Consider the following 25,655-nt stretch of genomic DNA (forward strand, 5'->3'; position numbering starts at 1 on the left):
ATCTATATCACCTATATTATCTGTGTCATTTATATCATCTATATCTATATATCTGTATCTATACCTATATTATGTGAGATATATATATATATATATATATATATATATATATCCATTCATCCACCAATGGACATTTGCATTGCTTCCACCTCTTGGCTATTGTGAATAGTGTTGCTGCAAAGAGAGGTATGCAAACATCCTTTGACCCTGCTTTCAATTCTTTGGGATTTATACCCAGAAGCGGAACTGCTAGATTTTATGGTAGTGTGTTTTTTTTTTTAATTTATTTATTTATTTTGGGAGAGAGAGAGAGAGGGAGTGTGTGTACACAGGCGGGGGAGGGGCAAAGAGAAAGGAGAGGGAGAATCCCAGTCTCTGTGCTGACAGTGGAGCTCAGTGTCATGAACCTGTGAAATCGTGACCTGAGCCAAAAACAAGAGTCAGACGCGTAGCCAACTGAGACTCGCAGGAAGCCCTAAATTGCATAATGGTTCTATTTTTAACTCAATAATGTATTTTTAACTAAGTTGTTTTATTTTGAGATAATTGTAGATTCGTATGCAGTGATAAGAAATAATACAGGGAGATCTATGCACTCTTTACCCAGTTTTCCCGATGGTAAAGTTATAGCACAATATCTCAGAGATGACATTGACGTTGATACAATGAAGGTACAGATCATTTCCATCAACACAAGGAGCCCTCATGATGCCCTTTTATAGTTACACTCACTTCCTTTCCATCTCCTCATTAACCTTTGCATTGACTGTTCTTTCTGTACTTGAAAAATATTGTGCCATTTTCTTTTGGTCTCCGTGGTTTCTGATGAGATATCTGCTGTTTTTCAAAATGTTTCCCCCTGTATGTCAAGCGTTATTTCTGTCTTGCTGTTTCAAGATAATTTCTTTGATTTCAGTTTTCAGAAGTCTGATCACAGTGCGTCTTGGATTTCTTTGTGTCTCTCATATTTGGTGTTTGCTCAGCATATTGAATCTGTAGTTTATGTCTTTTGGAAGTATTTGGTCATTATTTCAATTACTTTTTCATCCTTGCCTTCTTTCTCCTTCATTCAGTTTTTCTATTTCAGTTATTGTGCATTTCAGTTCTAACATTTCCACTTGGTTCTTCTTGATATCTTCTATACCTTTGGTGAAACTTTCTACTTCTTAAATTTGTTTCAAATATGTTTGTAATTGCTCACTAAAGCATTTTTATGACTGCTTTAAAATCTTTGTTGGATAATTCTTATATCTCTGTAGGCTTAGTGTTTGTATCTATCTATTGATTGTCCTTTTTATATCCTGTTTGAGATTTTTCTGGGTTTGGTATGATTAGTTTTTTTAACTGAAGTCTGGATAGTTTGCCGAATTTCTGGATCTTATTTAAATCCTCTGTGTTAGCTAACTTTTTTTTGGCGCTGCTTTGGCAAGGGAAAAGTGGCTACCTCCTTACTATTATCAGCTTGAGGGTAGAAGTCCAGCTTCCCCACTGTCTTCCACTGAAATCTGGTGGGGTTCTCTTCATTATTGCTGGAATGGGGACGGAGGTTCCAGTTCCCCACCAAAATTCCAGTGATATCTGCCTGGCTGAGAGAAGTAAGAGTACCTCACATAGCCTCCATTGATGCCATTTTTGGCATGGAGGAATGCTTTGTCACCCCTGGGCAGTGACTATCCACTAGACTCCCTCTGACATCACCCCAGCAGTGAGGCTGGGGCACCTGGTTACAGTCTCTTGAGAGTGGAAGTCTAGACCCTCCACTCAACTTTGCCAGCCTGAGAGGGGTAGGGTACGGTAGGGTACAGTTTGTTTTTTTTTTTATGTGGTGGAGTAGGACAGTTATTATCTAAAACTTTTCTGTTTACCAGGTTGTCCCCTTTCTTTTCCTTTGGCCAGAGAGAACAAGCTATCAGAGACTTCTTTTTAGCGTGTGTATTGGCATTTCTGGATTCCTGCCCTCTTCAGCTCCAAGACTGGGATATATGAGGCAAAAAGGGAACCCAGGGCATGTACCACTATGTTGTTCTTTGTGTCCTGAGATCCCTAGGTGGTCTGCCTTCTTGCCACCTTTTGGAGTCTTTTAGTGTTTGTTTTATGTATAACATCAGAGTTTTTATTGTACTCAGCAAGAGGAATAAGGAAAAGTATGCCTACCCAATATCCCGGAAGTGGAGAACTCAATAATTTTTACAAGGATAAAAAGTCCTGAGACCAAAAGGTTGGGCAACTGCTGATTACATTTAACAGTTCTCAGGGTTTGGATTTCGTGGATCTATAAAACAAAATAAAAAAAATTTTAAAAGGTAATCTTAATAAGGTTGCTTTCTATTCATTGTACCACACAAAATGGTAAAAAAACAAATGGTCTTCTCATAATTTATCACCACCTTTTCACAAAAGAACTGCATTACCACCAAAAAGTAAGAAACCAAAAATCTCAGAAGTTGCAATCCTTCAGAATGTACAAATAGCACTTTACAAAAAATTTTACCTTCACAGTCTTTTTTATGTACCTCAACTCCCTCAAGTCCACTGGAAACTCAATTTTACATAAGCACCAATGGAGAGACAAGCATGTTGGAGCTCCTTCTCTGGTTTACCTCTCTGACAGTGGTGGTTTTAAACTCAAACTAGGTGGCCTATTGTAAGGAAACTATACAAATTGATTAAATGAAATTCTCTCTAGATTCATTTTGTGGGTTTGCAGAGAAAAGTACCTTTTTACGCTTGAACTAGAAAATCAAGCTGCTTGCTTCATGTAGGAAATTGCCACATATACCCATATATACCCAGATTCGGGGATAATTGTCCAATATGGTACTGCAAATAGGTCCATGAGAAGGACTGTAATGGCCGAAGCTTCTTGTTATTTTGGGATAGATGTTTATTACAAGCTTTTGTTTCTTATGTTTTTCCTCATGTTTTTACCTAGAGGCTGTTGTAATAGGCGTAGTTTTAATAGCAAATAAATAAAGTATTGGGTCCAATCCAGATAGAATTGGGCTCTGCAGTTGTTCTCTCCTACACACACTCACAGCATTACTCAGTTTCTGCAGGCTTCATGAGCCCAAGAATTAAGAGAGATTTGGACAAGGCCCTTTTGCTCCTCCTGGGTTCTCCAGCGGTCAGTGGAATGTTCCTCCAGGACGTGGCACTCAACCATTGGGTCTACAGAAATAGGCTTTCTGAAATAGTGGAGGTTCTGTATATAAGAAGACATTATTTAAGTCCTTGTGGTCTTGGTTTGCTTTAACAGAACTCTCTTTAGATTGAATCATTCCCCAAAGGGCCATCAAGCCAAGTGTCAATTTAATCTCAAATCCTCAAAGGAAAAGCTTACAGTTGTCAATGGTGTGTCCTTCTCAAGTTGGAAATAAGACAGATCTAGCTTTCTGCTAGGCCAGGAAGCATTGATTGCAGGAGAGAGCAAATGCTCATACAGTCTAATCAATCTCACAGAGCAGATGGATGTGGCAATTAGTGCAAAGACAATTTTGCCAAGAATATTAACACTTCTTAAGTTTATCAAGAAAGGGTGAAGTTTCTAGTCAATAATTTTCTAAATTTATATGAGTTACTGGTGAACAACAGGGTGTGGGATGTCTAGTCTTATGCTTTTGCACAGGCCAACGAGGTAACTAGTAGAAACGAAAGAATTAGGTTCTTTGTACACATCCAGTGAGACTGTGGAGTTGAGAACAAATGAGTTCTATTTAATATATGCTCTAACTCTTGTAAAAAATACTGAAATGATTATTTTGTTTTGATACAAATTATTCAGAAAACTGCTTTAATTCTTTACCTTTCCAAATCTTGGCGCAGTTCAGTGATCTATAACAGAGGTTGACAAACATTTTCTATAAAGGGCCAGAGAGTAAATATTTTAGGCTTGATGGCCATATGGCCTCTTTCATAGCCATGCTAATTCTCCTGTTGTAGCACAAAAACAGCCACAGAGAATATAAATCAATGGGCATGGCTATGTTCCAATAAAACTTTATTTATAAAACAAGTGGCAATACAGATTTGGACCATGGACCATAGACTGCAGAAGTCTGATCCAGGGCTTTGATATGATCATTTGATCCCTTCTAATATTATAGATAGAATACTTTCTTTTTTCCAAAATCAGGGCACTTATTAGAAGCAGCAAACTTTAAAAAGGAGTGCTTCTAGAATCATTGAAAGAGGTCAGTTTCCATGTGGTTTCCAGAATTTCCTTTTTACTCATAATAGGGAAATATTCATGAGGTGTGCTTCCCCTTTGAGTGATCTCACTTGCCATCCAAAGACTTCTTATATCCTCCCTAACATCTTTGTCCTTTTTTCCCTGAGTCCCTCTTCCTTCTTTTAGCTCTCTTCTCTTTTTTCCTTAGTTTCTTTTGCACAACCCTCCCCCTACTCCCTTTCCACATTTCAACTTCGTTTTAGTCAAATAGGATTTTGTAGCATTGCCTAACAACCTAACCAAGAATTGAGTGCTAAAACTATCAACGCTTAGTAAGGATAAAGCAGTGAGTGCCAAGGCAAAAACGATAGCTACTTTTTGAGAGGTGAAAGAGCTTTTGAGAGATATATTCACTAGGGTCAGTTACATAAATTCTCTGTGTTTCAGTTTAATTGTCAATAATCTATTGATAATAATGTATCTACCTTATATGGTTGTTATACAGATTAAGTGAATTTGTATTGTAAAGGGCTTAGAACACTGCTAGCATTTAAGTTCAGGAACAAGGCAAAGGTATCTTCTCTCCCCATTTTTATTCAACATTGTACTGGATGTTCTAGAAAAAGAGAAGAGAAGAGGAGAAGAGAAGAGAAGAGAAGAGAGTAGGTATTTAGATTGCAAAGAAGAAATAAAGCCATTTTTATTTTTAGATGACATGATAATCTGTGTAGAAAACATGATGGAATCTACGAAAAAGCTCCTAGAACTATTAAGTGAATGTAGGCTAGGTTGCAGGATAAAAGATCAGTATACAAAAAAAAAAATCAATTCTGTATCCATATTCTAGGAACAAACAATTAGAAATCAAAATTCTAAAAATATATGTGATGGAATAAAAAATATGAAATGGTTTAGGGGTAAATCTGAAAAGATACGCTAGAACTGTATGTTGCAAACCCTAAAACATTGCTGAGAGAAAGTAAAGAAGACCTAAATAAATGAAGACGTATATAGTGCTCAAGGATCTGAAGATTCAATATTGTTAAAAGGCTCTTTTGCAAAATTGTCTATGGAGTTAAAGCAATCTCAGTCAAAATTCAGCAGATGTGTTTTTTTCTTGTAGAAATTGACAAGCTGAATCTAGAATTCACAGGGAGATGAAAAGACCCAGAATCACCAAGACAATTTTTAAGAATAATAAAATTTGAAGACTCTAGATTACCTAGATCACTTGAATTTAAGACACGTAGAGCTAATCAGAACAGCATGGTCTTGGTGGAAAGGTTGATAAAAGTGAGAAAATAAATTTTAAAAAAGTCCAGAAGGGACACACACATGTATGGTCAATCGATTTTGGACAAAAGTACAAATGTAATTAGGTGGAAAAAGAATAAGCTTTTAAACAAATGGTACTGGAATAATTAGAAATGCTTATGGAAAAAAGAAAGAAAGAACAAATTTTGATCCACACCTTGATACCTTATACCGTATATAAAAATTAACTCAAAATAGATCATACTTAAAACTATGAATCTTCGAAAAGAAAAGAAAAAACTTTTGTGACCTTGGATTCCGCAAATATAACACTAAAAGCAAGACTTTTAAAGGCAAAAACAAAATTGTTAAATTGGACTTCACCTAAAATCTTTCTGGTTTCAAAGGACACTATTAAGAGAATGAGAACATAAGCCATAGACTGAAATACTATTTGCAAATCACATATCTGACAAAGGACTTGTAACCAAAATATATAAAGGACTCTCAAAAGTCATTAATAAGAAAACAAACAATCAATAAAAAAAAATTGGTAGAAGAACAAACCCTTCATAAAGAAGATACATGGATAGCAAATCACATGAAAAGATATTCAGTGGGAAATGCAATTTATTACAGAAATGCAAATTAAAATTGTGAGGTATCACTGTACACCTATTGGAATGTTTAAAATTAAAAAGTCTGACCATATCAAGTGTTGGGATCTTAATCGATGAAACAAATTGCACTATATCTCAATAATATACTCACTATATACTCAAAAATAAACAAACTGAACGTGGATCAATCTTAAAATAATTATGCTTAGCGAAAGAAGGTGGACAAAAGTGAGTGCCTTCTAAATTCTATGTATATAAAATCCTAGAATATGCAAACTAATTTATAATGACAGAAAGCGGATCCGTGCTTTCATGGGCATGGTGATTAATGAGGATGGGAAGGTGGGAGGGAGGAATTATTACAAAAAGGCACAAGGAAACTGCTGGGATAATGGACATGTTCGTTGTGTTCCCAGTCGTGTGGGTGTATAAATATACACACATATCTGTATGTGTGTGCATATGTGTGTGTGAAAACTTATCAGTCTGTGTACTTTAAGTGTATGCAGTTTATTGTATGTCAATTGTACCTCAAGAAAGCTGTTGCCTACTCTAATAAATTGTGTAGGATCTCATGATATGCATTTCTGTGTGTCAAATATTCTTGTCAATTTGTGTTATTTTCTATCCAAATTTTTATATGTTTTGTTTTATCTTTTCTTTTTTGTCCCATGATATTGCAGTACATATAGAAGGCTTCCTAATTCTTTTTGTAATAAGATGGGGGTACAGAAAGACACACAAATACGAAAATGTCATATTTCAGCAGGACCATGAGATGCTCTAGGCTAACAAAAGTCTCTTTACATGTGTCCATTTATTTTTTTTCCTTCTTTTTTTTTTAAATGTTTATTTATTTTTGAGACAGAGAGAGACAGAGCATGAACGGGGGAGGAGCAGAGAGAGAGAGGGAGACACAGAATCCGAAGCAGGCTCCAGGCTCTGAGCTGTCAGCACGGAGCCCGACGCGGGGCTCAAATTCCCGGACCATGAGATCGTGACCTGAGCCAAAGTCGGACGCTTAACCGACTGAGCCACCCAGGGGCCCCTACATGTGTCCATTTAAAAAGCCCCACTAAAAGGATTGTCCATGGGATATGGGTCTCATTCCTTATTATGTGTCCAATATTTCTTCCAAATTATCTGATCTCATTCATTCACAAACCAAACATAGATTTCCATGTCAGGATTGGAGTCATACAAACACAGGATAGTGAATTTACTTGCTATCATACAGTTGATTATAACTATAGTTTAAACATTGTATGAAAAACTGTAGCTAGATAGAAAGTTCTACTGATGTTCGATGTGGTGTTTCCTCTCTGTATTACTATTTTTTTCTTAAGTGTTCAATAGAATAGCTTATTTTCAGAATCATCCTAACGCAGTCTGACATTTGAGGGGTTTGATTTTATTTGATGCATTTCTCTTTTTAAAAAATAGGATAGATGCCAGATGCCTCTATGAACTTACGTTTATAGCGTAAGTCTACTGGACTCTACCAATTGGAATTAATTGTGAATTAATTTAATGTAGTTTGAGATGCAGGAATGATCGACTGCAATTAACTTTTTATTATGTTATTTCTGGTTCTTGAAACGGTAGCCCCCAATTTAGAGATTTTTTTTTCTCCCCAGGCTTAGATTTCTGTCCTTTTTAGTGTAGCCTTCATGGGCACCTTGCAAATAGGTTACCTCACTATTTTTCAGGTCTACTGTGGTAGCCACTTCTTCATTTCTCTGCTTCTCACCTGTGTCTATTTATTTGTGTATAAGATGTCAAAGGAAAATGAAAAGTAACACCTCAAAATACCACCTTGAAAAAGAAGATGCCAACAAATTCTTTTCTGCACCTGAAGCTTTTAATTCTTTAATCCACTATGGAATGTTGCTTAATTACATATTTTATTATGCATAACTGAAAATTATGTACTTTAGTTTCAACAATGATATGAAAGCACGTATTGTTTATAAATAAAGAGAGGCTGGTTTGTCCCTTTTTTTCTTATGTTACAAATATTTGTGGAATTCTCACAGGCTCTCTTTCTAAAATTGGCTTTTTGAGAATTCCCAGAGAGTTCCGAGGAAAACTTCATTTTTTTCTCCAGACATCAGAAAATTCATTACTTTGTAAAAAGTGAGATGATGCCAGAACATCACAATGGGAAAAAGCCATTGAACAGTTTGAATACTTTTATCAAAATTTCATCTCTAATTTTAATGAGTTTCACAATGTCCTTATTGGGAAAATGTTACAGTGGTTGACCTGGGGATGAATCGTCAGGGGTTCATTACATTATTCTATTTTTTCGTGTATATTTTACATTCCTATAAGATGTATGTTTTTTTAGAAAAAAATATTTTCTGTATATGGCTCTTACATCAGGACAGCAGAGTTTGGAGGTTAACGTCTCACACATTTGATTTCAAATACTTAGTGATAGACTTTTTCATATTAACAAAATACATGCTACATTATATTTCTGAAATTTTTGAATTGCAACTAATGTTTCTACAGTTTCTGCATTTGGAGAAGCTTTTATAAAGGAGAAAATAGAGACAGAAATGCATAGAGGCAGGCTTGGGATTGAAACCAACGTGGCCACTTAGGTGGACAAGTGAGTTACCCTAGTTGAGTTTCCTCTCCCTGGTTTTTGAAGTGGGACTTTTCAGAGCCTGCCGGAAGTGTCTCAGAGTGGGATGGAGGTATGTTTGCGGCAGTACCTTATATAATGAAGCATTTTACAAATGTTGCTATTTTCATCTTAAGCATATCTGCATGTGCGGTCAGTGAGGGGCCATGGGAACACAGAAAGGCTTTGAAAGAGACCTGGTAACATTTGGAAAGTAAAACTGGAAACAAAGGCAGAGTAGGTGACACCTGTCTGGGCAGTAAGATGCTATCGGACAGGTTTGTGCTCTGGACAAATGCTCATTTTGCATCACACTGCCACAGACTCAATGAGTTAGCAGACATTAAATATTCGGACCTTCTCAACATCCTCATTTATAACAGGCACTGTTTGTTCTTTTGTGAGTGGAAAATCAGAGCAGCACACGGGACGTCGTTTCTTTTGGGGGCGTAAAGACACGAATTAGATCCTGTCACTGTAATGAAGACTTAACTACCATAGAGAGCAAATAATACCAGTGCAAGAAATTCAACTAATAGTACAGAAATAATGTTCAAGATTTAATTTAGTGCAAAATAGGTCACTTCAGAGTTTAGGTTTACTTTGCAAGGCAACAAGTATAAGGTACTCTTTTACTGTATTCCCTCATCAACCATTGCCAGAGACCGGGGGCCCAGGTCACGTGCTTTTGATCACAATAAGGCTATTAGCAGTTGAAAATAGTTGACAGAAGGTGACTTGATACACAACCTCGGTGTAAGGCAAGAAGCCATAATGGAATTTTAGTGGAATTATCTTGATAAAATTAAATTTGAATTAAATGATTCATATAAGTAGGGTAATGTAAGAAAGGCTTAATTAAAAATGTTGCTCATCTTTTAAACATTAATTCCAAACTACTTTTATTTAACATTTGGTATTGTTAAACAGGTAATAGTATTCTGGACATACACCTTTCACCACATCTCTTTATTAAGGGTACTTTATATTTTATCAAAAATGTGCAGGTTAATAGATTGTAATTTAACCTCTGTTGCAAGACATGCAAGTATTTAGTATTTACATTGAAAGGATTGCCTTGGAAGAAACACTGAATCCGTAATATGCCCCCTTTAAAAGTCCAAAATATTTACTTGCAAGATAAGCTCCAGTATCAGTATCTTCTGATATTTTAAATGCGATAAATGTTTCTGGACCTTCGTTGGTTTCCACACTATCATGCAGATTTTTGGCTTGCTTTGGCAAGACAGTCCTATCTGGGGGGCTATATAATAGGGTATACACATTTTGCTCCTTTTGAAAATATCACCAGGCAGTTCAGAATACCTCATTTATTGATAATATTGTGACAATCAAGGACCTTAATATTAGCTGATGGTAACAATAGGGAAAAGGGCAGAATTTAATAGTGGAATGTATGGGATTGTCAGTTTTACTCAATGTTGAATCATCTTGAAAATGTTTTCTACTCAAGCTATATATTTTAGATAAGCACAGTTAGATATAGATATCACTACTTGGAAAAAAAAAAGAACACTTCTTTTAAGCTCAGAATTCCTTAGGACTAAATGTTAATCAATACACATTTTATACATAATATGTACAGACTTTTTAACCAAGTGCCATACAACTAGGGCACAGATATTAGTTACCTTGGTTTTCAAAGGTTATGTGTCAACTCTGCATATTACGTGTCAACTCTGCATATTACGTGCCAAGGAGATACTGTCAACATTATTTTTTGCATAATGTGCAAGTATTATATGGCCACAGAGTGTAATACAAATTAGTGGCAAAGTGCTGAGGGAAGGAATCCATGACAGATTCAGATGCACAAGGTTGAATATTACCTGCAAACTACCTGACTCTGCTAAGGTCTTAACAGCACAAAGCGCTATGTCATGCCCAGCTTTTAAAAGTTTCTGAAATACTTGGACACAATGAAGCTTGTTCAAGGAGTTTTTACCATAGCCACCTGTAATAAGAGGACTGGTATTAACAATAAAAAACATCAGGGGAGCAATGTGGAAGATCACCCAAACGAATCATTGTCAAATTGTGCCATCTTCCCTGGAAACAATTTTGCTCACTCCATCATGACCATCACTCTCTTTTAATATGTGCTTTTATTTTAATTTTTGGCTTAAAATATCATATTAGTACGATTATGCTGCTTAAGTTAAAGGGTCTGAGACTTTCATTAGTATTGTATTGATTTCTTACACACACTCATCAATTCTTTCAAAATGTGATTTCAAAAGCAATGAGGTTACTGTGAATGGCGAAATCCTATTTGCAACCCAATTTTTCGTTCTAAAGAAATTAAATTTCTGGCACCTTATATTCTGTTGGGCTGGTTAAAAAAATAAAAGTCTACTCTTTGCTCTACCTTTCTCCCCTAAACTCAGAGGAGAAAAAGCAGGAGAAAGGAATTTGTAAAAAACTTTATGGCACACTCGTTTCTATGTATTCCTTTTTTAAATACATGAAATCTAGCTTCTATTTTATTAATTCAAATGTCGTTTGCTCAAGTGATTTTCTGAACTCTACGCAAGAAATGTTTAAAAGTTGTCTTCTCATTTAATAAAAAGAACTGAAAACTTTTTCAATGCAATTTTAAGTTACAGCAAACCAGCTGCCTTCGTAGTTCAGCTGTGCTTCAAAAGTAAATAGTACTTTTACGGCTGAATTGGGAGTCTTCAATGATGCCATTTTAGTTCCTTAAGTAAAAGTTCAACATTAAAGCAGCCCAGTTGCGTACCACTGAGCTCATCAGGGCCTGGAAAAACGTTAGGCATGAAGAGATTGGACAATTTCAGAACCAACCATCAAGGAACCCAGACAGATACCCCTATTAACATCTAGGAAACCTTAAAAAGCAGCAAAAGATAAAGTGAATACAAACAAAATACTAACAACCAAAAACTGCAACGCTGGCCTCAATCCCTTCCACGACCGTGATTAGCACATCTCATTCTAGATCGTGGAGTTTACAGAGCTTTATGTTGCGAGAGTTCAGAAGACTGTGTTTAAGATCCAGGTGTGTTATTCTTATTTTCTTCATTTAGTTCCTATAGTTATGACATACACAACCAAATGAGCTCCGAGTTAACTCATATTCCACTTAGAACTTAAAAAAATACATTGCTTACTATGAGGTTTTTATACAGAAGGTCCATTTTTCCCCTACTTACTTTATGTTACTGGTAAAGGCCTTTAAAATATTTATACATTAGCTTAAAAAAAGCGTTGCCATAATCAAATATTGTGAAATAAATGCAGATGAATTCATTCTAAGTGCATAACTCCTAGAGACTAGATTTATGTTTTCGTTGGCAGGTCTTTTGACCATCCTGCTCTGTTTGTTAGGCAAAATGTTAAGCAAAAACAGGCTATGGTCTTTGTTGTTAAACTTAAAAAAATGACCACGTTTGTGACTGAAATTTACAGTGTTTCAAGTGACTTTTCAGTTGCTCTTTATAAAATCGGTAAAATATCCTCAAGAAAGTATTAACATGCACCTAACTGAGAGGGCCAGCTTTGACTCCTTCAAGTTACTTCACATAAGCAGACAAACCCTACCATGTCATACCATACAAACAATTTTAATTGTGTAGTTACAGTCAATAACCACTCCTAATCAGAACATTTCTGCATAAAGAAAATTGTGATACACTTATAAAAACAGCCAGCTGTAACAAAATAGCTGGTGTTTTCATAGCCATAAACTCATAAAAAAGAAATACACCTTTATACAGAAATTTTATACAGATGTAGCTTTAAAATTGATTGTAAACCAAAGGAAGACACATTGCAAACATCCATTATTTTCACATTAATTGCATAATTTTCTAAGGTGATCTATTAGTTTTATTTACCTAAGCTTATTTGCATGATAGTAAAAATTGCATACAACAATAAGAGTGAAGCTTATAGTATGAATTGCTTGGATAACATAGAGCACTTTTTATAGGCAACTGTGTAAAGCACATTTTCTCTATTTAAAACTTTTAAGACACTTTGTTTTACTGCCCATCAAAATACATTTATAAATAGAAAAGAATCAGTATGGTAACAAGAGAAGCAATATTACATTTAACGGAAACTTCCAAAAAATTAATTACAACATGATGCTGCAGGATCTACAAATAAATAATGAGGACTAAATTGTGTTTCACATTTTCTTTTCATTTTTTAAAAAATCATGTAACAATGAGAATGAAAAAAATTACAGTGAACTTTTATTTCCAAAATAAAAACAAATTTGAATTACGGCAGTGCCATATAATACAAGGCATTTGTTGGCATATGTCATCTTTAAACTGCATTCCACAGTCTATAGTTCTTTTGTAACATACAATAGAGTAACAAACTCTTTTTTTTTTCTTTTTTTAAAATAAGGGGCGAGTTTCCAAAGATCAGTGTGGAGTGTTACAGAAATAATTAAAGGAAGGAAATAATAATCACAGAAGTTATAATGCTTGTTTGAGGCTCCAGAATAATAATTTTTAAAAAAAAAAAAAAGATATCACTGGTATCATGCTTACGGGTATGCACCTCGATGCGTCCCGTGAACACAAATTTTAATTTTAAATACCAAACAATCCTCGATGCTTCACCTGGGGCTGCCAAGCAGTTTGTAAAACAGAGTAAAACATTTAGTGCAGTCTGTATTATCCTTTCTCAACTTTCCTGTTTGTGCAAGTTTCTGAAGATTCATTGGCCAAACCATGAACAACAAAGGTTTTCTGAGAGAATACAAGGTGGACTTCTCATGTCGTTAGTAAATACCAGTGGCACTGTTGAATGAAAATAATACTTTGATCTTAGTCTTTCAAGTCAGTGTTAATGTCTGTGTTTCCTTCCACCGACAGCTCTTCTTCTAGCTTCACCGAGAAAAGGGTGTTAGCATTTTTGTCTTGGGCACTCTCTTCCAAATCCTTAAGCAACTCCTCTTCCTTGTATTCGGCCACATCCACCTCTAAGCCGGAGTTGTCCTTCAGTTTGCCGTGGTGCTTGAGATAATACCGCTGGTTCTGAAAGAACTTGATGATGGTGTACTTGGGAAGGTCAAGTTGCGCGGACAGAGTCTGGATGGCCTCTTCGTCCGGGTACAGGCCCACGTCTTGGATGAAACTCTGGAGGATGCCCAGGGCTTCCACGGAAATTTTCGTCCGCGGCCGGGTCTTCTGCCGGTTCTCGTCCTCGGCCTCTGCGGGCGAGGCCACCGTGGGCTGCCGCGGGGGGAGCCGGGGCCCGGCCGGCTGCTGCGCCTGCGCCTGAGGGGGTGGCGGCGCCGGCTGCTGCTGCGCCTGCGCCTGCGGCTGCTGCTGCAAAGGAACAAGCGGACAGTCAGAGCTCTGCCTTCTCCCCAGGCGGGCGCGCGAAGCCATCTGGGAGGAAGCAGGTGGCTCGGAATCCCACCAGTAGCTTCTCCGAGGGGGACAAGATTCAGGACAAAAAGGGAGGCCGGCTAGATGGCCCACGCCATCAGGGGAAGAAGTCAAAATGATAAAAACCGGGAGGGGAGGCATTACTAGGATTTTGGAGGCAGCCGCTGGGCTGCATTATCGGAGGTCAGTGGAACCTCCCTGCCCTTCATTTTCTGTCTGGCTCACGGAAGTGAAAAGTCAGCGCGCTGAAAATATGAGCCATGAACTTCAGCAGAAGGATACGCATCAAAGACGAAGACAGCAAAGCAGATTATGATGTAAATAATGAACAAAGATTTAAAACGAAGATTGAGGAGTAAGGATTTCAAAGGCATTTTAGAAAGGACAGCTACAGAGCCCTGGGGAAAGAAATGTGTGTTTTGCCTCATTTCATCCATGGCTAAAACATGGAGCAAGAACGGAAAGTCTTATTTAAATTCCAAATAAAATAGATAAACGTCTGCTCTTTTTCAGCACTATCCCCTAAGACTCCGAGGATTTTTGGGATTCTCACTTTTGTGAGTTTCCTACCAGTCAGTTCCGATTTAATACACGCACAATTACTTACCAAATTGCACTAGGCTGACACTGCAAGTTGTTTTTTTTTTTCCTACGGAAAAATAAAGGTTTGATCCACCATACAACGGCTAGCAAATTGTTTTGTCTATAGTAAACTGAGATGTGATTAGGATTTAAATTTAGTGTATACAGACACTTTTTCGTAATTAGTGTCTGTATATGTGCTGTAATTTCCATACACAATTATACATAACAAATGTGTGACACATGCACATACTGTATACTCTATATCCATAATTCTTATCATCAAAGCAAATCAACCTGAGTAAGCCGCAAGATATTAGAACGTTTATACCATGCCTAAGCATTTCCTTTTATCCCCCTAAGAAACAATTTTATTAAAAACAATTTACATTTTCAAACAAGTACTATTTTTATTACTTAACATACACCTTTCTTTTTTTTGTTTTTGCTAAACAGTAAGTTTTTCAGGCTTTCATGATTATTTTAGTGCTTGATATCCTAAGGGATTCTCTTTTCCAATTTATCTTTAATACACACTCAAGGATTTTTTTTTCCTAGTGGATGGATAGCCCTATTATTGTTTTCGTTTGTGTGTGTGTGTGTGTGTCTGTGTGTGTGTGTGTACACACACAGACACACACACACATTTTCCACAGCAATACCAAGAAATAATGCAGGTGATTCAACAAAGACAGAATTTTAGGACTCTGCAAAGCAATGGCATTTTCTCTTATATGGGAAAGCTAAAAATATCCCCTTAGATTTAACAGAAATACATCATACAAATCAAGGCCATAAGGCACCAACAAACTACATGATCATAGAGCCTCCCAATCTAAACTCACAGGGGCGTTCCCTCAGTGGATGAATGGAGACCAGTCCCATGACCAGCTCAGCACACGGCTGAATCTGGGGCACAGTGGTCTTTGGCTACCACCATGGTTAGTATGTCCTTTGCAAGTCTGAAAATCCAGACCAAGGGAGAGCAGGTCTTCACGCCACCCCCTCTCGCTGGCAGAGGTTAACTTGTGCCCGCTCACCTGAGGAGCAGCACCGAGCCATGGTGCAGGGGTCAGCAGGCCTGGTAAGAAAACGCCTCTAGACTCTCCTTTCCCAAGGGTGGTGGGAGAGGGGCTCTAAAGGAAAGACAAACAGACGTGACTCACCCCTAACCTGTGTTCTGTGAGGGTGTGGGGAGACAGCTACAAGGTGAAGGAAGGGCCAAGGAGTCAGAAGCAAGATTCCAATTGGGTTTCCCTCCCCTCCTCGTCCTGGACAGCACCCAAGGAGGTATACCATTGTGATTGCGCAGACCTCCTCTACAGAAACGACAGGAATCCCTTTCCTAAAGGGCAGTGTTGGTAGTCATTAGAAAAATAGTGGGGTTTTTTTTTTTTTTTTAGATTCTGATTTTCAAAACACAAAAACAAAATTTGAGCTCTCACACACAAAACCACCCAATTCGAACACAAACACACTTGCCAAACAAGTGTTAGAAAGGGGGTTCCTGCCACTTTGTGGGTGGGGAGATGAGGGAAGAGGAACACAATACACATGTTGGAAAAAGTGTGTTAATTTCCCTTTACTCCCCTGAGCAAGATGGCAGCGTATTGTTATCTCTTGCTAAAGCCTATGTTTAGACTGGCGGGAAGAAGAGAAAAGCTAATTTCCCTGCTAAGTGTAAAGCTCTATTTACTTAGTGCTATATTGAATTGGCCAAGGTAAACGAACCTGAATCTGCTCTGCTGGAACATGGATAATGTGGGGCGGCCTGTCGCCATGGTGATGCACCGCGTTGCTCTCCTGTTCATAAATGGCATCACGTTCTGGCTGAGGAAGACTGAGGAACCTTCGGATCATGGAGAGGTTCTCCCACAGAGTCCTGTTTTCTGGAGAGGGATCTTCTTTCCAGCGTAACAGCTCACACAACCACCCCTTGGAGACAAGGGCATAATAGGTCAGTTCATGCCTGTGGGGGGGCTGGTATGTTCCATTAAGAGCTAAAAAGAAAAGACCCTGTGAAGTTAACTTTTTTTCATAAGCTCAAAACACTCCAACCTACTTAAAAACATATATATATTTTTTAACCTGTTAAGAAAGAATAGCTGTAGGTGTCAGGGAGGCAGGCTCTGTTTCTAATAAATGTTCAGATTTGCATCTCAAAGGAGGGTCATATTTTTTAGATTCCAAGGGCAAGGCACATTTACCACGGACTTTGCAATATGTGAAACATGAGAAGAGCCAAGTTGAGTGTGCTTTTAGTCGTGCCCAACTTTCTTGTCTGATGAGTGGCCGTCTGAGATCCTGAAGGTATTTAAGAGATAGGGCAGATTTTTGGAATAGTTTTTTTCTAAAAGGATTCCTCAAGTTTATACTTCTTGTATTAGGAAGGAAACTACGTGTAAATATTTGTGTGTGTGTGTGTGAGAGAGAGAGAGAGAGAGACAGAGAGAGAGAGAGAACAGACATGTGCAGTAGTGTGAGTGAGGACGTTGTCTAGTGTAAGCGTAATGCTCAGAATGGGCATTAGAAGAATTCTCCCAGAAACAACTTTCCAGAAAAACATCTCAGGGCCTGTTTTTTTCTGCCCACTGCAGTGTGCAACATATGATTCATCAGGCAAGAATTTTAACAGATTTCCTAGGCTGAGAGAAGGAAATGTCCAATGAATGCCCAAACCTGAACCTCTCTGATGCCTCCCCTAGGGTCCCATTTTTGATCCTCAGATTATCTGTCAAAAACCGAGTGGTCCAACAGAGGACCCTGTCTAACATCTTCTAATCACCATTCCAAACGTTCTTCATTTTGGCTGCCATGATGGACACTAAGCAACGGGGTGGCGAGAGGGAGAGTGTGTCCCACCCAAACCCCTTCACCAGCAAGGCAACCACCTGCAGCTGCCGTGCTGCCTGCTAACAGCTCAGAGCCACATCCTTCTCTGGGGCGATGTCTGAAGTCATCTCGCCTGGAGATGCCTGGACAGTTCCTCCACGTCCTCACTGACCCCCTCACCCTGGGGTGGCCAGTGACTGGCTGACCCAGTGGTACAACGTTCCTGTCCTCTTCCCCTCAAGGGACCACTCACTCAACCCTTCAATTTACTCAACAGAGATGGCCCTCCCCATTCTTCTTACTCCCTTCCCCCATCAATACAGACCACCTGAGACCATACCTCTTACCGGACCCCTACCTCTTCCCTATCCTCCCTCACTCCTTCCAGGTCTCTCATAAAAGCCTAGACACTTGATTCCTGTCTTAGGCTCTGCTTTAGGGACTTGACCGAAGATGAAGGGATTTCTTGGAAATGCCAACTAAATTAGTTCGATGGGAGTGGAAAAAGCACAATTTCTTTATCATCTGCGTTTTAGAACCGGCCAACGAGAGTTTTTTTTGGTGTATTGCTGCTGTTGTTGTACGGGGTGAGACCAGGGAATGGTATGACTTTTCTCCATTTGTCCCATACTGAACTACCGGAGAAAATTCCCCTTCGCCTTCTAACTGCAACATACAGCGAAAAGAAACAAGGCCCATTCTGCCCCAAATGGCCTGTTTGAGAGAATTTAAAAGAAAAGATGGAGAGCTGCTAACATTAGCTTCCCAAGACCCACCTACTAACCAGCCAAGGGTGAGTGACTGTTGCTGAACCTCATGAGATCTATTTTTTTCTAAGACATTTGTTTCTCTACTCAACAGGTCTCTTAATTAGACAAATATGTACAAGGAGATGGTCACGCAATCATGCACTCATTCAGTGCCACTGAATGCATAATTCAAAGCTGAGAGAGCAGGCAGTCAACTGAAGGTTTACCGGCAAGAATATTAGTGAAAAAAAGTAATAATTGTGATGAGCATGTCACTGAATGTGCTTCTTTCCTAACCATGGCAATTCTATGTTTATTTCCAGAAAAATATGATGATGTGTCATATTTTCGCTCTATAGGAATATAACATTAACTCTCAAACTGTATTTGAGTATTTGAGGTATTTGAGACCCACTTGCACATGTGCCCTGGAGATGTTTATTTAGCTCTTATTGGCAAATATTTGCTATCTGGATTGAGCCATGAAAATATTTTATATTTTCCTACATCTCAGCTATTTCTTTATACTTTACCTCTAAGTTGGATGCTGTGCAGGTTTCAGATATATATCTTCCTGTAGGCTTGAATATTAACTATGGTTAAGATGGCTTTCCTCCTCCATTCTTCAGCTATGGCAATTGACAGGCCCCCATGCCTACACGGAGCAAACTACTGCAGTTCTATTTATCTTTCAAGATGTTAGAGGGCTCATTAAAAACAGAACAGAAACGTTGGTATTTTGGGGGTTTTGTACTCAGCTAGTATTGTATACTGGCCCACTAAGTGCTAAACATTGAGTAGCTAAGGTTTTGGTTTTTTTTTAAGAAATAAATGCCTGTAACTAAAAATTGCTGAAAGTTAAATTAAGAATAATTCACGTAAGAAAAGCTTCTTGGAGAGAGCTGAAAAACTCCAATAATTTTTCCAATCCTTTAGAAAAACTTTTTAAAGTAACACAGAGATCAGTTAGCACTCGGATATATGAGAAAAAACATGTGGATCACAGATGTTCTTTGGAAAAGAAAATCATTAGTTCTTTTAAAATGGCTAATAATGATAGCTAATTCCTAAACAATCACACTCATGCTGGTTTAACAAATATTTCAGAAAAAGAGCCGTGACTCATTCAACAAATATTTTGCTCATATTGTCACTTCTGTGTCTCTATACTGATGAAATGGATCCTTATTTTTATTAATTGCCCATGACTACCATAACATTTCCAGTAGTTTGCTATTAACCTCTGCCCTTAAATAATACTTCTAATTCCTTATCTAAAAATAATTTGATGAATTATAAGTTTGAAGCTTGTCTCTGCTAGCCTTTCAAGAGACATGATGATTTTAAGAGACTGAAATCAGATGCTTCTTAGAAAAATATTTAACGGTGCAGCTGGGAACTGTTAGTTCTACAAGGGTATTCCAAAAAGAAAAAAAAAATTAAAAAGGGGGAGTGCTTTTCTTGACGTGTGTATCTCTTGAAAAATAACGGAAAACAGACATTTTGAAATGCTAGTTCTTTGTCAGCAGAGACATTGGCTCATTCCCAATTTACACTGGCAAAAATAAGATTAATTTATTCTAATACTATTTAAATACCTTGGAATATTCTGACTACCTCAAATCCTATCGACTGAGACTCTATTAATGATGACAGTAATCTGATCTAGGTTTTTGCACAAAGTGACTGACTAAAAAAGCCAAATGCTTTCTAATTCCCCAATACCTTTTTCTAGGTCATTTTTCCATAAGTGATACTATTAGAGCCAACAAACTTGGTAAGACAAGCAACATGTCAGAATATTACAATATCTGACAAATAATGATGATTCCCCTAAGCACTGTATGGGTTTTTAAGTGATAAATGTACAGATCTGCTTGGTAGAGGAGAGGCAAGGAATGAAATGCAGGACTTTGCTGCAAAATGTGAACATAATTACATTTTTAAGAGAGGTCTCTGGGACTTGAAATATTCTAAGACCATAGGCAGGAGTAGTGAGCTACTCCCCAAATCAAATTAGATCACAACTGTTCCGTACAGTAGGAAAGACAGGAGCGTAACAGCCTTAAAATAATAAGACCAATCCACGCTCAGAAAACTAAAATGGTACAAGGAACAACCTAAACTTTAAGTGTAGTCAATTTGCCAAGCAGCATTACACTGCATATAAAAAGGGCAAAATATAAACAGTAGCCACATGTAAATAAATTAGTAATACTTTCAGGATGTTACTACTTTTCAAACTGACGAAGTTTAATTTGACACCTTCTGTTCTAAACCCTTTGTTTCTATTCAAAATCACGCCTTGAGCTGTTGCTATCAATCACAGCGCTCCCCCATTACTTAAAAAAACTGGCTTGAACCCTGAATAAGCTGAAAATGCCATGCAGATGAATTCTGAGATAATATGTTCAAACCTGTTATATACAACACAAATCCTGTAAAGTTATGTATTGTAAACCTACATTTATTGAGAACTAAAAGTCTTAAATCCATCTGCCACAAAGGAAATACTGTTATGTACTTTATAGTAACCAAGAACCATCTGCAAATGTCTTGCTACCGTAAGCAAGAAAACGGTGCAGAAGATGCTAAACCTAAGACCGCATGAAATAAATAACATTCTTCGGACTGGTTTTGGTGAGGGATCTATTAAAAAAAAAAAAAAAAAAAGTAAGATGGGGGGAGGGGCGGGGAAGGAAAAGAGAAAATGCAGAATGACTGCCAAACCAGTACTGAAAAAAAGCAAAACAAACTCAATGACAACACAATGGCAATTTATTATGGTCCATGAAACACATGACTGTATGCTCATTTTAAAGGAAAAATTAGCAGTTCTAAACTCAATATTCTAATGATGTGCTTTACTGACAGAATCTTGTTGTACCACATTTAAATAAAAATCCTGGCACCCTCATCTCTCAGCTGCTAATTTCCAACCAAACTCGATCCCTGATTTCCACTCCACTCTTTTTAGAACAATTAATTCAAGTCAATTCACTTCGAACATCTGAACGGAGAAGGGTACACAATGATTTTAATTGAGTCAGAAAAGTAACCTCCTTTCCTGAATGAATTTATTGTACCTATACAGTCTCACAAACATAAAAGAGAACCCTTACAGGGCCTGTTCTGTGACAGAGCTGGGAACACATAACACAACGAGCTTTCCAGGGGAAAATAGGCTTCAGTATTCTCTGAGGAAAAAAAAATCATTTAATACAATATAGAGATACGTATATGTTATTGTTATATGCATATACATTTTAAATCCTAGAGCTACAAGAAAAAAGAAGAAAGAAAAATGACAATTCTTGCTGCAACTAAGAAGGAAAAATACATTTTAAAAAACGGAATGGTAATGTGAGTTCTAAAAAGCGAAACATTTTATAGTCTGTGTTTATTCCCCCTCACCCTCATCTTTTATGTGTTATTTGCAGGAGTATTTTGTTCCAATCTCTGGGGCATATAGTATAATAATATATGATATTAAAAGAAATCAATCTAAATAGGGACGTATTTGATACAAACATTTTAGTGGAAAGCATGAATTACATTTTAGCAAGTGGTAGGAACAAGGATTAAGTACATAATCCATTAAATAGTACTTCCAACACAAAAAATTCAGTATTGTAGACTAAACTACACCAGGCATTTTGAATGAGTACATTTTCAACAACTAACTATAAAGCTAGCAATTTATCATTCAGCAAATAATTTTCTACTTTTAAAAGAATCCGTAAGTGTTACTTATGCTAATGAAGACAGTTTTTAATCTGCCCACAAACATGCTAATAGAGGGCAATTTTTTTTTTTATTTACAAAGCTGTCGGCACTCAAGGGTAATTTCATATCAATGTTCTATAAGCTGGGGGGAAAATGGGTTCTAATTGTCAGAGTTGCACAATCTTTCTTTCACCTTTAGCATGAAGGTTTACAGATATCACAAAGACGCAACGCGACTGATGGCGGCGAAGCCATGCCTTTAACATTCCAGAAGGGTTCCATTTTCATACTTTTTATGCCTTTTACCACACTCTGCCTCAAATACAGTATTAACACATTATTACCTCTTTGGGGGCCCTACTGCAGACACAGGACCCAATGGAGGTAAAACCCCACTTCCACACTGGAGGCCCGGACGCTTCACATACCAACTTCTACCCTTTTTCTTTCCCTCAAGAACAGTCGTAACACTTGAAACAGCGGGAAACAGAACAGTAGCAAAACAATATTGAAAGCATTTTAAATTATTTACTAGGTTAAGAGGGTGAAATGATACTTTAAATACATCAAATTTCATCGTCTAGGCCATTTTTTGGTGGCAAAGTGGTATTGATCTTTCCAAATGCTTAAAATTAACTATTTTCCAGAAGGTCATTATTTGATTAAAGGCATTAAAGTTGAGGGCAAGAAGCAGGGCACTTTTTCTTCTTCCCCATTCAAATCATCATGTAATTTAATAAAAACCATCCCATCATGTCCTGTAATAAAAACACTTATCTTAAGATACTGTTCTTTACCTAACATATTAACCTTTAAATGTTATGAAGTTCTTTAGAAGAAAAACCTTTGCTAAAGCAGATAATTCTATAACATAATGAGAGGCCCCCACCATTAACATTAATAAAGATACATGTTCTCCTCTATGGAATTAGTAGGAAATACATTAATCTTTCTCCCCAGTTTAATAACATCTACTTTGTGTTCTGTGAAGAAAATCTCAGCAGGCGCTGAGTAACTTTTCCTGCTACGTTAACATTGGTCTTATTAAAGAAAACACGGGAAATAAGTTTGAACACAGACGTACCAATAAATTTTCATGCTAAAAGTAGCACATTACATCCACTGTATTTAAAGAGGGCTTTTAAAAAGAAACATATTTTAAATAGAATACCCGTGTGTATGTATTCCCCAAATATATTTACTTTCAAGGTATGGTTTCTGATACCTGTATTTGCTGAAAAGAAAAAAAAAATCATGATATTTAAAAACTATTACTAGTTTTATACTTCTAAACTGGCACTGTTGTAAACCCTCTCCAGGTTATTTAAGGGACTCAGCACCTCAGCCAAAAATCTGTGGGTTTCTGTACTGTGGAAACAGGACATACAGTGGCTACTGGTCAATTTCTCCTGAGTAAATTTTTGCCACTTTATCTTTAAAAGGTTAAACACATCCAAGCAGAGTTTCTGGAAATTTCTGAGTAGCAAAAAGAAATGCTCATACAATCTGAGGAAAAGCTCCCACTAAAATTTAGTGAATTTTGAATAATCAGAATCATTGGTAAATAATCTTCAGCATGCAATTTTGCTTAAAATTTAAGTAAAAAAATGAAAATAGCTTTTATGTTCCCCTCTTTTCTACCTTGTCAAAGCCACTGGCTTTATGGCACACGTAAATATAGTGTTTTTTTTTTTTTCTTTTGCTACAGATTGTTTGATCTGTAGTAAGATTACCAGATGACAGTTTGGCCAGAGTAGATAAAAATGGTTCCCACTTTAAAAGGTTGTTAGACAAGGAGCTCTTACAGTTTAAAGAATATTTTCAGGAAGGAGAATCTGAGTAGGGAAAAAGGAAGGATGAGACAAAAGCATGAAATTGTAGATAACATATTAAACTAGCTAGCAAGAAAATAATCTTGTATTTTGATTGAAACAGAGAACTTCCAAAGAAAGGCTGAATTTTCCTTTAAAAACATTAGATTTGGAACATATCTAACTTAAAGGTTTAATTTTTCTTATACTTCATATACTAACCTGCTTTCAAGATCGTTTCTTCAAAGCTTAAGTGAAGCAAACAAAAATGTGGCTTACAAGCCTGATTCTTGAATATGGACTCAAAAAGGATTTTTTTTGTTTTCTCTCCTCAATCTAAGATGTATTTTCGACACTACATAAATGTCAGTGATATGATTTGGCTCCTGTTTAACATTCATACACACTGTGCCTGAATATCGTACTGAAGTTTTTATTCTCCTCTCACTCTCCATAAATAGTGCCGTTAAAAAACAGAAAAGTCAGTACTCCCAAGGTCCATCAATGTCAGCCTTTCTTCTATCGTGAAGAATCCACGACTCCTTTCCACCTGTCGTCCACCACTGACTTGTCAGCCTGGGAGTCGTCTCCCTTGAAGTATGCTCTTAGGTACCAAGCATTCTTTTTAATTACTCCAAATGGACAATTATTTTGATTTCTGAACAAAAAAGCATTTAACTAATCATGCCTTTTCTTAACTCAGGGGAAACAGTGCACCGATGATGACTAGAGCTATCATACGAAGTTGTGACACCTAAAGGAGCAAATAAATGGGATGTCTAGCTTAGCCTATGGAACTTCCTGCCAGATAAATACACAGGTTTAACTAAGCTTTCTTGAATCCCCTTAGCCATCTCTGAGATGCTCTTAGAAAAGAGATGCTGGGATGAAAATCATTGCTCTGGTCTTTCAAACTGCCCAAAGTTATCTTACTGCTCAAAATGCCCTTCAAAGGCTTCCCATCACAGAGAAGATGCTCACACTCCATGGGGCTGCCCTGAAGGCTACTCCCAATCCCATTCCATGTCCTAATTCACTGGATTATTTATGAGCTGTTGCCCAGCACTTCCCCACTTTCTATTCTCCATCCTTCATACTGAAGGAAAGCCCTTTCTCCTTTTTTCTGCCCATCCAAACACTAACTCTCCTTCTAGTAATGCTCAAACACCTCAGTATATTGATAAAGGGTTATATCCCATGTAGGCATTTATGTATGTGAACTTGAGCAAATTACCTTTTTGAGCCTCAGCTCCTCCTCTACAAAGTGCAGACAACAGGAGTATTAATCTCACAGGACTGTGACTGGTACATATGAAATAGAACACATTCAGCCCAGTGCCTGGTCCATGATAACTACAAAAAGGTCTGATGAACTTAAATTGAAAGCACTTGCCTTAAAAAGGCTCACAGTGTATTTGGGAAGCATTCAAAAATAACTGCCCGTACAAGGCAGTGAGTGATCAAGGTCAATGATGGACAGACATCAAGGGAGATCCAAGTGACAAGGAAGAAGAGATGGTCTGTGTGGTCCAGAAACTCTACACTGATGAAAAGTGATATTGGCTTGGCCTTGAAAAATAGGCAATATATAAAATGGTGAGGATAATGAAAAAAAGGAAGAAAATGAATTATCAATGCGCTGGGAAAAATAGGTAGATCAGTTGCTTGTATGTACCATTCTTTCGCTATAGCTCTTTCCCATACTGGACTTTCTTGAGAATACTCAAGTACTGTGACCTCACCTCCTTTACATGCTGTACTTCTAAGACCCATTTATTAAGAATGCCTGGGGTTTGGGGTGCCTGGGTGGCTCAGTCGGTTAAGTGTCTGACTCTTGACTTCGGCCCAGATCATGATCTCATGATTCATGAGATCAAGGCCCACGTTG

The 25,655-nt window shown here is 37.5% G+C and overlaps 1 protein-coding gene and 1 long non-coding RNA gene across 10 annotated transcripts in view; one reads left to right on the forward strand and one right to left on the reverse strand.

Moving 5' to 3' along the window:
- Positions 1–12,258: 12,258 nt before the first annotated feature.
- Positions 12,259–25,655, reverse strand: part of SATB1 (SATB homeobox 1) — a 100,768-nt gene continuing 87,371 nt past the window's right edge. For 6 of the 9 annotated variants that reach the window (XM_027061919.2, XM_027061921.2, XM_027061922.2 and 3 more), the window contains 3 exons: positions 16,381–16,584; positions 15,690–15,785; positions 12,259–14,004 (listed from right to left, as the gene is read on the reverse strand). In XM_027061919.2, the coding sequence (XP_026917720.1) occupies positions 13,501–14,004; positions 15,690–15,785; positions 16,381–16,584 (804 nt within the window). In that variant the 3' untranslated portion in view covers positions 12,259–13,500. The remainder of the gene's footprint in view (positions 14,005–15,689; positions 15,786–16,380; positions 16,585–25,655) is intronic. The other 3 variants (XM_027061923.2, XM_027061926.2, XM_027061924.2) reach the window with 3 other exon arrangements.
- Positions 16,204–24,696, forward strand: LOC128315311 (uncharacterized). The gene is made up of 3 exons (XR_008298013.1): positions 16,204–16,606; positions 24,229–24,376; positions 24,471–24,696. It is a non-coding gene; the product is annotated as an uncharacterized LOC128315311 (long non-coding RNA).

Source organism: Acinonyx jubatus, chromosome C2 (genome assembly GCF_027475565.1).
Source record: "Acinonyx jubatus isolate Ajub_Pintada_27869175 chromosome C2, VMU_Ajub_asm_v1.0, whole genome shotgun sequence".
Taxonomy (NCBI): domain Eukaryota; kingdom Metazoa; phylum Chordata; class Mammalia; order Carnivora; family Felidae; genus Acinonyx; species Acinonyx jubatus.